Here is a 16,475-nt window from a genome sequence, read left to right as displayed (position 1 = left end):
AAATGGTGCTGGGAAAACTGGACAGCTGTGTGGAAATTAATGAAGTTAGAATACTCCCTCACCCCATACACACACACACACACACAAACTCAAAATGGCTTAAAGACTTAAACATAAGACAAGACACTATAAACCTCTTAGAAGAAAACATAGGCCAAAACATTAGCTGACATTAATCTTAGCAATGTTGTCCTAGGGCAGTCTACCCAGGCAATAGAAACAAAAGCAAAAACAAACAAATAGGACCTAATTAAACTTATGAGCTTTTGCAGAGCAAAGGAAACCATAAGTAAAACAAAAAGACAACATATGGAATGGGAGAAAATATTTGCAGAAGATGAGACTTGTCTAGAGCTTAATTTCCAGAATATATAAGCAGCTCATACAACTTAAAAACAAACAACCCAATACAAAAAATGGGCAGAAGATCTAAACATGCAATTCTCCAAGGAAGACAAACAAATGGCCAATAGGCACATGAAAAAATGCTCAATATAACTAATTATTGGAGAAATGCAAGTCAAAACTACAATGAGACTACCTCACACCAGTCAGAATGGCCATCATTCAAAAGTCCACAAATGATGAATGCTGGAGAGGCTGTGGAGAAAATGGAGCCCTCCTACACTGTTTGTGGGAATGTAGTTTGGTGCAGCCATTATGGAAAACAGTATGGAGATTCCTCAAAAGACTAAAAATAGATTTACCATATTATCCAGCAGTCCCACTCCAGGGCATATATCCAGAGGGAACCTTAATTCAAAAAGATACATGCACCCAAATGTTCATAGCAGCACTATTTACAATAGCCAACACACAGAAACAACCTAAATGTCCATCAACAATAACTGGATAAAGAAGCTGTGATAGATTTATATAATGGAATACTGCTCAGCCATAAAAAAATAATAAAATAATGCCATTTGCAGCAACATGGATAAACCTGCAGATTGTCATTCTAAGTGAAATAAGCCAGAAAAGAGAAAGAAAAATACCATATGATATTACTTTTATGTGGAATCATAAAAAAAAGAGACAAACTTATTTGCAAAACAGAAACAGACTCACAGACATAGAAAACAAACTTATGGTTAACAGGGGGAGAAAAGGGTGGGAAGGGATAAATTAGGAGTTTAAGATTTGCAGACACTAATATATATAAAAAAGATAAACAACAAATTTATACTGTATAGCACAGGGGACTATATTCAATATCTTGTAACTTATGGTCAAAAAGAATATGAAAACAAATACATGTATGTGCATGTATGACTGAAACATTATGGTGTACACCAGAAATTGATACACTGTAAACTGACTATACTTCAATTAAAAAATAAGGAAGACTATTAAACAAAACAAACAAACAACAACAAAAAAACCAATGGTCTTGGCGATGACTTTTTGGTTATGACACCAAAAACATAAATGATAAAAGTAAAAATTGACAAATAGAATCACATCAAACTTAAGATTTTGCACAGCAATAGAAACAACTAACAAAGTGAATAAGCAACCTCTAGAATGGGAGGAAACTTTTGCAAACCATATATTAGATAAGAGGTTAATATCCAAGATATATAAAGAATGTATACAACTCAATAACAAAAAACAAACAATCCAATTAAACACTAAGCAGAGGACCAAAATAGACTTTCTGAAGAAAACATCCAAATGGCCAAGTAGTGCATGAAAAGATTCTCAACACCACCAATCATCAGGGAAATGCAAGTCAAAACCACATGGGCTATCTTATGACCCCGTTAGTATAGTAATCATCAAGAAGACTAGAGACAACAAGTATTGATGTGGGTGTAGAGAAAGGCAATCCCTGCACACTGTTGGTCAAATGTAAATTGGTGCGGCTACTATGTAAAATACGCAGATTCCTCAAAAAAGTAAAAACAGAACTACCATATGATTCAACAATTCTACTTCTGTGTATACATCCCCCAAAAGTGAAAACAAGATATCAAAGAGATGCAGGCATTCCCATGTTTACTGCTGCATTATTCACAATAGCCAAGATACAAAAACAATCTATGTGTCCATCAATAGATGAATGGATAAAGATGTAGAGTATATACATGATGAAATATTATTTAGCCATGAAAAAGACATTCTGCCACTTGTGAACATATGAAAGATCTTCAGGATATTATATGAAGTGAGATACATTAGTCAGAGAAAGACAAATACTGTGTTATCTCACTCATAACTCATATCACTGTTACATCATACCCATACATGGAATCTAAAAAAGCCAAACTCATAAAAGCAGAGTAAGAGGGGTTTCCAGGGAATGGGAGTGAAGGGATTTACAGGGATAGGATAGTTATTTAATGATACAAATTTGGAATTAGCAGAAAATAAGTCCTAGAGATCGAATGCACAGTACAGTGAATATGGACAACAATATTGTGTTATAATCAAACTTGCTAAGAGACTAGAATTATTCCAGCCACTAAAAGGGAATGGTAATTATGCAGTGTTACAGGTAATAATTTTCACTACAATCACAATCACATTACAACCTACAAATGTACAGAATTAACATGTCATACACCTTAAATGTATGCAATGCTATAAGTCAAATATATTTTAAGACAAAAATTTTAAAAATAAACTAATATGTACATTAAAGGTGAAAAAAAGATTTGAGTTGACCAACTTTGGCCTCTGTAAAATGGGTCCATTACCTGCTTACGATGTGTTTAATGTTTCTGAAAGTAAAATTACTGAATACAATTCTCTAGACTAACTGAGTAAGCAGAGCAACAACCATACTAATTAAAAAATCATTAAACCTTAAATTGCATTCCTATAAATATCCTAAGCAAAACGAGCTGTTACACTGGCAATAAAGAATAAAGATGAACTATCATTTAGTCGACTTGTGTGTAAAAACTGAATTCAATTTGCCATTTCTGGCATTATTGAGAAAGTTTATTAGAATACAAGACCTTGATGACAGAGACAAAAATCTACTTTTTTTTTAAGAGTTTGTCACTCAAACATCAATTCTCTCTATCCATACCTTCTGTAAAATCCCTAACTTGTTTAGTTTTTTTAAAAAGGTAATTAAAAACCAAAAAATAGGGGAGGAAATTCATAAGCCGCATTGTAATCATTAATCTCAGCCTCTTCCATCAGTGTTTACCCTGACCATATTTAACCATCATTCTTTTCTCTGTTCAACAATATCTTTTAAATCATCCCAAGGTTCCCCATCCCCTCCCCCCAAAAACAGTCTTCACCCAGATTAACATCACAAAAACATTTCCAGATTGCCTAATTTCTTTTCTACAGTTCTAGTCTATTAATTTGGGTGTACTTATATACTGCACTGTAAAACATTTAAAATTAAACTTATTCTTTGGTATTCTGTCCACATCTTTAGAAGAAATCCAAGGCCTGATGCCTTCTAAATATATGACCAGAGCACCAATAAAGCATAAAATATATTTGTTTGTACTGGACTTTGGCTTTCTCGGAGAAGAGTGAGATATGGATATGTGCATTTCATACGCCCATATTGTATGAGAGGCAGTGTGTTCTTGCCAGAGGAGAAGGGAAACATTACTAAGAAACAAAGCTACTAATTCTAGACCTGGGACAAACCTCCCCATCTCCTTACCAGAGCTGTTGCAGTGGGCGGGGTCAACCAGCCTTCCATGTTTATCAGAGCAGGTCATTGCTCGGAAGTGCACGCCTTTTCCACATTCTTTGCTGTCTCCTTGAACCCGCAGTCCTCTGTGAGGCTCCCTTCTGCCTTCAGGAAGAAGGAAATCTGACCAATTACCATAAGGTTGAGATATAAACACATCACAAGGACATGGTTCTGTTTCCACCAGAGGGTACAGGTAAGCATCTTGACATTTCTCCTTCTTCCTGCTTTTGCCTGTTCCAACAAGAGACATTCATGTATTAATTTCACATCTGCTGTTTTGTTAAAAGTCACTTACATTGTATTAAAAGCTATTAGACTATTAGTTCGTAATAAAGTTTTTTCACTCTTTTTTTCCACACGGAAGTAAATCCTAGGACAATGGAAGCAGGTCCCAGAGCATCTGTGAAATTAAAATTTATTTGGGAAAAAAGTTTCATGTTGAATACTGGCAGAAAATACTTAGAAGATGTTTGCTATGGTGGCTCAGCAACTAGAAAAGGTCTTGGTTGATTTATTTACTATCAATTTCCCTATGATTTACTGATAAAAACAGATTGATTACCTTGTCTCCATTTTCTTGAAATTAATGGTCACCAGGGAAACCAACAAAATATTGTAAATATTAACTCCTTCTGTGTTTAGTCAAGTAGCTTTTTAAAGAGTTTATGTATTCAAAGAACAAAATGGTATCCTCCCAGACAATGGCCCTGGAGTCAGGCTGGGTGTCACATGGGGTGGTGGGCAAAGTGGAACTTATTTTGGCTCCTGCTGTTGGGCAGCTCACAAATGCTGCCAGAAACAACAGATTGCAATAAATGCTCAAATCACATTGGATAATTTAATCTGAGAAAAAGGGTATGCCTTCCACTTTGAGAGACCTTTTTAACTCAAATATTTTAGAATATGACCTTACCTTGCCAACTGACTTTGATGGACCTTTTTGCTGTAATACTAACTTTGAGTAATGACAATGCAAAGTCATTTTTCAAAGCTGTGAGTTCTTGCTAATCATGTTCAATGGATTCCAAGACAGCCTGCAACTTGACTCAACTTAGCTACTAACACAGTTCCTCTAGATTTTTTAAAGGATTTCCTAGATCTAATAATTTTACTTTGTTTCTTCATTAGTAGGTCATTAGCTAGAGCCTTGGCTCTGATTGTGTGGGGGGGAGGGAGAGAAGGCGGCTTTATTAGTCTATTTTCAGTTTTTATGGCTGTTTTGGAAATGCTGGATACAAGCTGATGCATAGACTACTTTCACTGGCAGATGGTTTACATTACACACAAGTCTACAGTTGTCACCTGGACACTTGGCTCTATGTCTTCTGTGATGCTTATGGTCACAATAAATGCAGGACCTGAAATGACCTTGTGAAAGCTCAGCCACACCAGTGTCCTGCTGGGAGGAGTTATTCACTTACCTCTATTATCAGTGACACTTACTGAGAATAAGTTTGAGAGGCACAGCTTCTACCACAGCTGGGGAATGTACCGGTTGAGAGATCTGTCAGTGGGTGGGGAATGGCTCCTTATCAGCATTTAACCTGCCCAAGTCTCTGGTGCTTTCTGAATTCCCATAAGGTACTGTTATCTCCATCTCTTCCATTTCTGCTCTCTCAACACATGTAACCCTAGATTCTAAGTCTACCTATTCCTTTAAACTACTTACTCTCACCAAAGTAATAAAACAAACCAAGCCCTGAACTATCTTTTCTTATCTTTTAGACTTGATCATTCAGTGATAGCTGTGAGTACTGACTGCACCATCATCCTTGAAATAACCTTTCCAAGTTTCATCATACCTTAACTTTTTGTCCCTTGCCCCTACCCCACACCCCTGCCATCTCTCTGGGCACATCTTTATTTGCTTGTTGCAATCTCCCACCCTACCTCTCTTAACTGATGGGCTTCCTCAGGGGACTGCCCTAGATTCTCTTTTCTGATCCTACACTTTCACCCACACACAGAGTTTAAGTAATCGTCTATATGCCTTTGATCCCTAATTATTACCTTCAGCCCAGATTTTTTTACTCAAGCTCTGAGCCAGACTGGAAAACTACACTAAAGGACCAGTCAAACTCAGTGTGACAAAACCCACCCTTCTGAACATCACAACTTTTCTCTCTCCTTCTGTGTTTCCCAGTTCTAACAATATGGCCAGGTCAAAAAATGGAGTGTCACACTTGAAACATATCTCTATCTTTTAATGACAAAAATAATTTCGAATACCTAAATATCTCCTGAATCAGCCCATTGTATCCACTCTGACTGATACCACCCATATTTAGCCCACCTGCAAATCCCCAGCTTAAATCACTACAATGGCTCCTTCCAAGACGTCACTGCCACCACAACCCCCTCCCTCCCTTCCAACTATTCCCCACACTGCAGCCAGGACCAACCTACAAATTTGGAAGTCTGATGACAACACCCATCTATTTAGAACTACGGTTCATGGAATGAAGTCTAGACTCCTCAGCCTGGTCATCAAGGCTCCAAAGGATCTGGGCTTATTAGTATCTGCCTCCTGCCTGTGCTGCACCACTCTGCCTCCAGCAGGTTACAAACTAGCATCTTTTAGCTCCTAGAAGCCACTCATCTAACTTCTGGCCTTTGTATGTTCTACTCCAGAAACTTACCAGTTCTATCCTCCCTCCATAGCCTAGCTAATGACTGCTTGCCCTTTAGGTCCAGAATAAGAGATTAGTCCCTCCAGAAAGTCATCCTTGAACACACTCTTCATCTCAGCCCTAGAAGCGGTGTTCTTCTGTACTTGTGTATCCTGTGGTAGGCAGAGTAATGGCTCTCCAGCAATGTTTACATCCTAATCCCTGAAACAGGTGAAAGTGCTACTTTAGACAGCAAAAAGAACTTTGTAGATGTGACTAAGAGTATGGACTTTGGGGTAAAGAGATTATTCTGGATTATTCAGGTGGGTCCAACATAATCACAGGATCTTAAATTCAGAGAATATTTCCTGGCCTCCAGTAGAGGGTCAGAGGGAATATGACCAGGAAAGAACAACCCAACAGATGCAATGTTACTGAATTTCAGGACTTGGAAGGGAGCCATGAGCCAAGGAATGTAAGTAGCCTCTAGAAGGTGGAAAAGAAAACCCTTTCCCCTAGAGTTTCAGGAAAAAAATGCTATCCTGCCAATCTTTTGCTTATAGGCATTAAAACTTATGTCTGACTTCAGACCTTCAGAAATCTAAGATAATAAATCTGTGTTGTCTTAAGCCACCAAATTTGTGGTAATTTGTTACAAAAGCAATAAAAAAGACTCACACAGCACCCTGTAACAGCTACTGTAGCAGGTACTACACTGTACTGTGACTTCTGTAGCAAAATTCTTATCTCCCATTAGCCTGTAAGCTCTTAAATCAGGGTCATGTCTATCTATTCCCTTGTAATGCCTAGAGCAATAAGTGGTAAGCAAAAATTGTTCCTTGATTAATTGAGGAAAGTTTTTAAGAAAGAAGGAAAAAGGAGGAAGAAAGAAAAGAGAGTAGAAAGAAATAAGGAAAACATCCACGTACAGGGTAACCAAAAGTTACTGGCAGAGCAAATATTCTGCACATATATACACTGTCTCTGTATTTGTAATATCCTTCTTAATCACATGGCATTGCTGTTTGAAGAATTTGAGCAAATCAGTTAATGAAGAGATGGTTCTCATAATAAGAAACAAGTTACCAGTAGTCGTTTGCTTTGATTACATTCAAGTCATAATCAGCATTAAACTCTGGATTCAGAACCAGCTAATACTTTAAAAAATTTTTTAAATCAATCCCTACTACAGCTCTAAAGATATTTTTCCCCTTAAATCAGAGAAATTTATAACTGATTCCACAAAAACAAAACAAAAATCTACAATATTTAATGGGTATTAGTTATCCAATTATTTTTGAAAAAAAATTATGAATAACCTAGACAGACCTCCTATTTGATGGGCTGATTATTTACAGTACTGTATAGACAACAGCTTTAATTATCACTGAATCTAAAACTGTGATTTTCTTCTTTACGTACAATGCAGAACACCCAGATATTCAATTAAAACCTCTGGTTAACAAAAATGGAAAAAAGAAACAAACAGCCTAGATGGCTCCCTGTACAATGGGAGGCCTGTATTTATGTCTGTATGTTGCCGTGTGTGTGACTGTGTAGAAGAGAGAGTCACACTGCCTTGCAATCTAAGCCCAGGCCTTTCACTATCATTCGTGTTAGACACTGCTTATTAAGTTTACTACCAAATTACATGGGGAAAATCAAAACACAAGCATTAGTATCACATCAAATAAAGCTTGAGAAGTACACATTTTCCACTGCTTGTTTTTCCACCAATGACACTGCAAACAATGAAGAGTAAAGAGCATTTTACTCTCCGCCCAAATCTACAAAGGTTAACACAATGCAGTGGCTGACTGACAGTGAACTCACTGTTTCAGGCAGAGGAAATTAAAGACAGTAACAGGATCCTCTGTGCTTTAAATAAACACTCTTAGCTTATTAGGCGCATTTCAGGAAGAAGTGTAATTACCCCCTCTTCTTGCATCTTCCCACACACGGAAAAACATCACGATCTTTAGCTTGATCATTCCTGTTCTTTGTGACCAGCAGTAAGTTTTCATCAAGATGTATGCTAATGCATGTATTCCCCAAAAACAAAATTGCAAGCTAGCCTTCCCCCATACCTGTTTGGAGCAGTTCCTCAGAGCTATCTGAGAGGCTGTCTCCAGGTCTAGAGTCCTCAGTAAGACCTTGCATAAACCTTAACTCACAACTCTTACACTGTGCATTTTCCTCTCAATCAACAGCACTAGATAATTCATTTGATTCTATTTTTAAAACAACTCTTATATCTCATGAAAACAGCCAGTTGTTTAGGTGTCATCCAGATATTAAGACATGCAAAGATTAATTAGCTAGGCAAAAGCACAGCAGTTAATAACCTAGAAAAGAAATTCTAAATAGTCTTTAGCATGAGTAATTCTTGGGATAGAGTTTGCAGAAAAAAGTATAATCGTTTGCCAACATTTACATTAAAAGTTATGCTAAATAAAAGTCCAATCCATTACATTTTTGACCATTCATAACACAAACTGCACTGGTTGTAAAATGAATAAATATCCTAGGATTTTCAGTATTTTTCATTCTCAGTTTGCACGTACAAAGTATCACCACCAATTAAAAACTTTCTTTCCTCTTAAAGGAAATTCTCTCTCATCTCAAAGTTACAAAGAGTGTTGCTAGGATAACGACTTTTGAAGCATTATGTATGAACACGTAAACCAAGCTCCATTAAATTGTGCCTGAAGTTGGAATTATGCCTGTCATATATATTCTATACCAGTATATTGTTTCTCTATAAGAAATCTGTTTTATCTGAGAAACATAAGCAATATTGCATAAAATTATATATGAATAAATTTTTATAGAAGAGAGATCAAACTATAACTTATTTTATTTGATGTTTCCATTTGTGATTATGTTTCACCTGTACTTACAAATGGGAGCCTGATGTGGGTGCAGAAATCCTGTTAAAGGCTCTCATGGATTATGTCAATCCATTAGAGTGAGTCAAATTTAAAACAATCTTGTGTGTAATGCATTCCAACAAAAGGGGTCTTGAAACAAGAGAATTAGCTCACGAATTGCTCATGAGAACAAATGTCATCTGTGCTTAATTCTTCAATGTCAACCCTAACTTTATTATCCCAATTGTTATTTTGGCATCTTTCCTTGGGTTCTTCACTCCCTGAATTAAGTTTTCTGCTTATACGAAAAAAAACATACAATGAAGAGAAGTTCTGGCATATTTATTTAGACAAGAAGTAAGATAAATTATTGTATCAATTATCTGCATATTATAGGCACAATTTCTCTAGGACCTTGATTAAACTATTCATTGCTTTAATTTCCATTAAATTTCAAGGATGTAAATAAAATCATTAATTAATATATATCACCAAAATGGAATTTATTTATGCAATTAATTTTTTGCCTTCCCCTACTAAAATTTTAAAATATCCAGTTACTTAAAAGGTAATAGTAAAAGATGAAGACATGAATGAGATCTGCCTGTAATGTTATTTACAAATCCGGGGCTGCTTCCAAGCTGGCTGAGATCCTGGCATGAAAACGACACCAGATAATTTGCCATTAACTACTCCCAGAAAGTTGCTGGGTATATTGCCATTTATGACTATAAAGATTATAATGCTGTGTAGAGAGTAACTTTAGAGCTATAGAATGATTCACATCTTTCATTTGTTTCACAAGCATTTAACTGAGTATGTACTATGTAGTAGGTACCAACCACAGGCAAAGAGGATGCATAATGGCAGGGAGGGACGGGGAGAGGGAGAGACCTGATACAATTTCCTGCCCTTCTGGAACTTGATAGGTTCAGGAGAGCATCACTTGTCTGAAGACAAAAAGTGAGAGGCACACCCTACCTGTGAGCTGGCGCCATCTACTTCGAGTTGTTTCACAATTCGTGGAGCAGGGCGTAAACTTGGACCAAGCACTGAAGGTGCAGTCATCACGACATGGGACCGTACACTCCTGCACAAGGGGAGGCATGCCATTTGTCTGCCTGAGGCATTCCATCATTTCTGCTGACTGGTTGTTATCAGAGACACATGAGACAGCTGAAAAAACAGAGACAAACATTTGTTATTATTTTAATTAAATCAGTCTGCTGCTGGTTCTTTGACAAAATAGCAGAATTTCCCAACATTTGAAGAATTTGGTTATCACAGTGATTGCAAAAGGTGTTCAACATAGCTAACCTTATTCATCTCTGGAAATTAAATGTTTATTGTTGCCAGTGGAGGTTTTTGAGAATTCAATTGGTTTCATTATTAATACAAATCCTGCATTGACAGCAACCAAAGTAACATTTAGTAATTTACTGTATGTCCCACTTTGAGCATCTGATCTCTAGAGGAGATATAAACCTAGAAAAACAGAATCTGTAAAACAGTAATATAAAGACCAAAAAGGACAAAACCATCAAAAAAATCATTAAAAACTTTCCTAGATTTGATCTTTTTGTTTAGTTGTTGAAGTGGCACTTATGGAAGTGGTCCTATTTTAATTTCACAGTCAGTATTTAAAAAGGAATTTCTGCTCTCTACAAGTAACCTTCTTCCTTACTAATATTTCAGGGTCAGTGAGAAATTCTAAATCATTTTTTTTCAACTACAAGCTAGTCTATCCAGATAATCCCCACTACAAATATTCTACCAACTGCAGACAATTCTTCCACGTTTCTCACATACATTTTCAACTAGGACGTCTCTAGTCATACCATGAAGTAATTAATAATCTCAAGATAAAACATTTATGAGATTTTACTTGATTCTTTGGGCTAATGAAATTTACTTTATTCAATTATGAATGGATAATATTTTTGTGAATCTTTTACTCACCCTTATTATGGACTCTAAGGATGTATCTTTATTTTCTAGACCAGCACGCTTCAACCTTGGCACTACTGACATTTTAGATTAAATAGTTTCTTTTTGTTGGTCCAAGAGTCTTGTGCATTGTAAGATATTGAGCAGCATTTCTGGCCTTCACCCATGAGTTGCCAATAACACACACACCCTCCCAATTTTGGAAACCAAAAATGACTCCAGGCATTGCCAAATATCAGCCCTAGTAGAAAAATACACTTCTAAGCCAATTCCTAACCAAAAACGTCTATGAGAATATATTCAATGGTGTAAATTCAGACCTACTATGTCAGCATCTTCGGGGGAGAAGTCCAGGAATATTTTTGTCTTTAAGTGTCAAAGGTGGTGCTGACCCAGTCTGCCCACTGACTGGCCACACCTGGCATGATGCCTCTGGATGTGGTATATGTTAATGGCTATTTGCTGAGATCATCATCTTAAAGAAACCAAAGTTTAGGGTCATTTTATTATAGCTCTATAAAATCTACCAAGATACAAGGAATAAAGAGACCACAGCTTTGGATCAATATTGTTAAGAACTCTTTACATAAGCCTCTCTAATACAGGATAAGTGTACATAGGAGCTTTCAGTTGCCCATTTCTCTTATATTCTGAATTCCTTTCTTTATTCTGAACACAACAGAGAACAAGTCAATCTGAATCCCATCCATCCAGCCAGCCATTTACTTATTATTTATGAACTGGTGAAAGCCAATCGTACTGAATGATTTAGGACCTAGGAATTAGCTAAGATCACAATGGAGGCACATACAATACTTCCCAGTTTGTACATCTGCTCTGTGGCAGGTGGAGCTATTCATTCATTTTGAATAATTTTTTGTTTTTATTTTTATCCACATCCTAGGAATAAAATTTACTGCATATCAAGCCAACATCACCTGCATTTTCTTTGTTGGGAATATTATAGCCATTAATGATAAATATAGCAATATATTTTCTTAACTAGGATACAAGCAAATGTTATTTGAATTTCATATTGAGAACACTAATTTGGAGTCAATTTAAGGGACTTTTATTGTGCCAAGTTTATTTTTTCCCAAGATGACAATGCACTAAATAACATGAAGAGAAATTTTAAATACTTTCAAAAAATACTGCCATTTGAAATTTAACATCTATGAATACACAAATGAAGAGCTTTTTTCCAATGATAATAAAATATTAACTTTCTATAATTTCATTTGAGTAAGTTTAAAATTTGAAAGCTATGATAAACATTCAATGATATTCTGAAGTTCTACAAACCATATAAATTAGAATGTACTGGGTTTATTTAAGTCCATATTGAACTATTTTGCATAAGAAATTAAGAATAGCTTCAGCACATGACAGAAATCACAGATACTGCTGTCACATGGCATGAATGCAAATTCCAACTCAAAACATCTGGGAATTATATGAACTAAGTTATTTAAATTCTTTATGCTTTAGTCTCCTCATCTTTAAAATGACTATAACAAGGGCATATGCAACAAAGTGTGAGAATTCTCGTAACAGTGCCTCACACCCACTAAGGGCCAAATAAATGCTATTATTATCCTTTATATTTGTTTTAAATCAAGCTGATAGTTCTAGCAGGTACACACACACTCTTGCTCGCCACACCACATTTCTTCCTTGGCCATCCTCAGAATCTGAAGGATAAAGATGAAAAGAAAACTGAGGGAATCTTCACCTGATTGCCTACTACACTTAAAATCACCCTTAGTCAACTCATATATTAGATACACCCTCAAAACTTTCACTGCATTAACAGGACTATGCAGAGCAAATCTGAGCCATCACTCCTACACAGACTTATGCACTAGTCTAATGGAGACACTTGAGGATTCTAAGGGCCACAGAATACATTCAAAGTTGTAGCATGAAGTCTGATCCATAATACTCTGAAGACCAGTATCTCTAGGATCATTTATCTCAAGGGTTAGTAGTAACTGACAAGCTACAGAGCATGCAATCATCAGTTTAGGCCAGGCCCTGTGGTTTTCAATTTCTTCAAGTTCAAGATTCTAATTTCTTTTCACAAGCAAAAAGAACCACTAGAAATAAAAACATGAACAAGTTAAATAAAATGATTTCCTTCTTGGGACTGATTCGAGTATAAAAGGAATCATTGAATATACATTTATTGAATTGTACTAAAGGGGAGGCAAAAAATGAAGAAAGCACAAGTGAGAGGTAGGCAGGACTAGAAACCCAGCTAAGGAAAGGAGACAGATACACATACAAAGGAAATGAGAAGACATTTAGAGTCAGTGGGAATACACCCATTCACAGTTCCCCTCCACTGGGCAACTCATGGGCAAAGGATATTTTTAAAATGTTACTTTTTACCTACAATATAGTTCTGGGGCCAATATTAAATGTGTATTAACTCCATCAGTCAGATAACTTCTTTTGAGGACTAAATCAGAGGTGGCAGGTAGAGTGTACCACCAAACTGTGGGGCTGGTGTCTAACAGAACTAAGGATGGCTTTTATATTTTTATTGTTGTTACCTTGGGCAAATTATGTAAATTCTCTGAAGGTAATTCATTCATCCATACCATGGGAATGATAACATCTACATCACATGATAAACTGATGCCGATGAAGTGCTTAGCACAGAACTAAGCACTTGGTACGTGTTTCCGGAGAGCTACCTATTACTTTGAAGAAGGCTAGTGGAAATGAAACCTAAGACGTGGTTGGAAAGAGGATTCCACCATCACTCGTCTTAGGTCAGGAAGAATTTTCCAAATCCCACCAAACTCTCTTGACCCTTAAAAAGTGTGACTGGACCCTCCCTTAAATTATAATGTCGCTGCAGCCTCTTCCAAAGACTGTGTGGCCCTCCCTGGGATATTGTGTTTTATTTCCAAGTGAAGCTCTGTGCACTGTGTTTACTGTCTATAAAAATGAGGCTACAATGTAAGCTCCCATATAAAATCACAACTCCAGGAAAAGTCAGAAACAGAAATCTAGGGTCTGCTGGAAATTCTTTTCAGAGGCAGCAAGATCAAAATACTTTCATAGAGTTTAATGAGAAAAGAGTGAAGATTTGTGTCAGAGTGCTGTCCATATTTACACCTCACTTACTGAGGTGGTCATATCCCACAGAAACAGGTGCCACGCCCCTCTCTGCTAAAATATACTGAATTCATGAGAATTTTAACACCTAAGTAGTATTTAGGGGTATATATCAAAGCTTTTCAGACCATTAGAACCATTTCAGTTTCATTACTGATCAGAAGAACAATGAACATAAGGCAGAAAAAATAGCTTATGCCTCGGGATTGAGAACAGAACTTCTTAATGTCACTTACTTCCCTGGTGGCCTAGACTTTAGACCACTTATACACATTGATCCTTATTAACTACATCTTCTGCCCTAATACTTACTGAAATTGACCTACTTTTTCATTCATCCATTTCTCCATCCACTCACTTGGTCCCCCAAAATATAAAGAACTAGGAATAATTATAAAAACATCCTGTGTGTGTACACAGATATGCATGTACATACAAATAATTCAGTTTCTGAGAAGCTACATTAGCGGCAGTAACAGGCAGGTAAATAGAAAATAGTAGCATAATACTACAGTTTACCTACTGGCGATAACCAATCGGGAAGTCCTGGTTTACCAAAGTAGGTACCTCAGTCTTGAAAAGATGTGTAAGAGGCAGACAGGAAAAACAAGCCATTACAGAGAATGTACCCATAAGACATCTGCTTTTTAGTTGAACTCTGATTTCCAGATCTTCCGGCTCATAGCATATCACTTACAAGTCATAATCTTAAGAGTTCTCTTTTGGTGCTTTTATGTATTGAAAGTGCTGTACCACACTAGTGAGAAAGGTGCTTTCCATCAGGCAAGGAAGAGGCATTTACTGCTGGCCATGCCTGTCATGTATTTCTACCTGTGGTGAATCGTTCAAGAGCAGTGGCAATTCAGAGATTATATTTTATTTACTAAACCTGAAATGTTGTCATCTTCACTAGAGTAAAGCTGTACTCCCATGTAAAAATCAGCTCAGAGAGCTGCAGAACATTCTCATCGTGCTTTGTTTGAAACTCACCTAAGCTCAGAGTAGCTGCCTGCAACAGCAGGGTCTTCTCATTAAGGGAGAGTCACCAGGTAGGTGGGTCCAGTGATCTGGAGCTCTCCAGCAGCCTCTGTGATGCCTCGGGTCCCATTTTTCTATTCATAGTGTCTAGCAATGTATGTAACATATAGAATTGAGTTCAGCATTATCTTCCTCTCAATCAAGACACAGCCTGAGCAAAAATCACCCAAGAAGGAAAACAAGTTACTAATTGCTTTCCCTTGTTACCTGATTCTTTTCAATTCTAGCAGCATGAAAAGGAATGGCCTGGGAGAAAATGTAAAATTATCTGAGAATTTAGCAAAATAAATATAGCAAAGATGTGTATGAATTCTGAGTGTGTCTCAGAGTTAATTTTTTGAATACAGCAGCTTTTATGTGGGATAGTTAGGCAGCCTTCTTAGCCTTTAATGATGACTGAAATCAGCAGATTATTAACCACTACTAAATGGCTAGTCTTTCTGGCCCCATCACCTCTCAACTCTGATAGTCACACATGCCATGGTAAGTTTGTCTTCTTTTCAGTTATGATGTGAAAAGGGCAGGGTTTACTGGCCTTATGATAAGAAATGATAATGTTCTATCTGGAAAGATGAAATAAATGATAGAGCCCAGACCTGCTTATGTTTATCACCTTCACCAAGGACACCCGCATCACTTTCCTGAAGTCACTTCTTACAGATTTCAACTCTAATAGTTGACAAAAAAGGGCAAAAAGAATTTCTTTCAAGAGGTCATGATTTCCAGGAAATAAGGGTGAGATGCTAGGAAAAATAGAAGGGCTCCATTAGCTTGCTGTCCTACAATCGGGAACTGCTTCAGTTCAGATACAGAGCTCAAGGGACATGCACCTCCAGGAGCAGGGAGGTGAGGGTTAGTTGGGGAGGGGGGCAGCAACTGCTAGATCAACATGCAGACAATGTTCTCTACAGGGCAGACCTTGCACTAGTGGTCTGGGCTACCCAGATGAAAGAAATCTGGAAATAAAAGTACCCTACACCTAGGGTCCCACAAGAACATAACTCCAGGGGCCTCAGACACTGGGCAGTCAGGAGCTTTCCTGGACCATGGAGACGCATGAAGAATGAGTAGGATGCACCCAGCCCAGATGGAGCCCGGCCAGGTGCTTGGCACAGCTTATGCCCTTTCAGAGGAACAAACAATGATACAGGCTATCTTCCTGCCCTTGCTATGCACAATCTAAGATCCTTAGATAAGGCTCATAACACTTGC

General features: G+C 37.2%; 1 protein-coding gene across 1 annotated transcript in view; it reads right to left on the bottom strand.

Moving 5' to 3' along the window:
- Positions 1–2,832: 2,832 nt before the first annotated feature.
- Positions 2,833–16,475, bottom strand: part of LOC140693698 (thrombospondin type-1 domain-containing protein 7B-like) — a 134,284-nt gene continuing 120,641 nt past the window's right edge. The window contains 3 exon segments of the mRNA XM_072957404.1: positions 2,833–2,854; positions 3,622–3,901; positions 10,131–10,325. Of these exon segments, the coding sequence (XP_072813505.1) occupies positions 2,833–2,854; positions 3,622–3,901; positions 10,131–10,325 (497 nt within the window).

The sequence above is a fragment of the Vicugna pacos genome, unplaced genomic scaffold, assembly GCF_048564905.1.
Source record: "Vicugna pacos unplaced genomic scaffold, VicPac4 scaffold_20, whole genome shotgun sequence".
NCBI lineage: Eukaryota > Metazoa > Chordata > Mammalia > Artiodactyla > Camelidae > Vicugna > Vicugna pacos.
The sequence above is the reverse complement of the archived record's forward strand: the minus strand, read 5'-3'. Positions and strand labels throughout refer to the sequence as shown.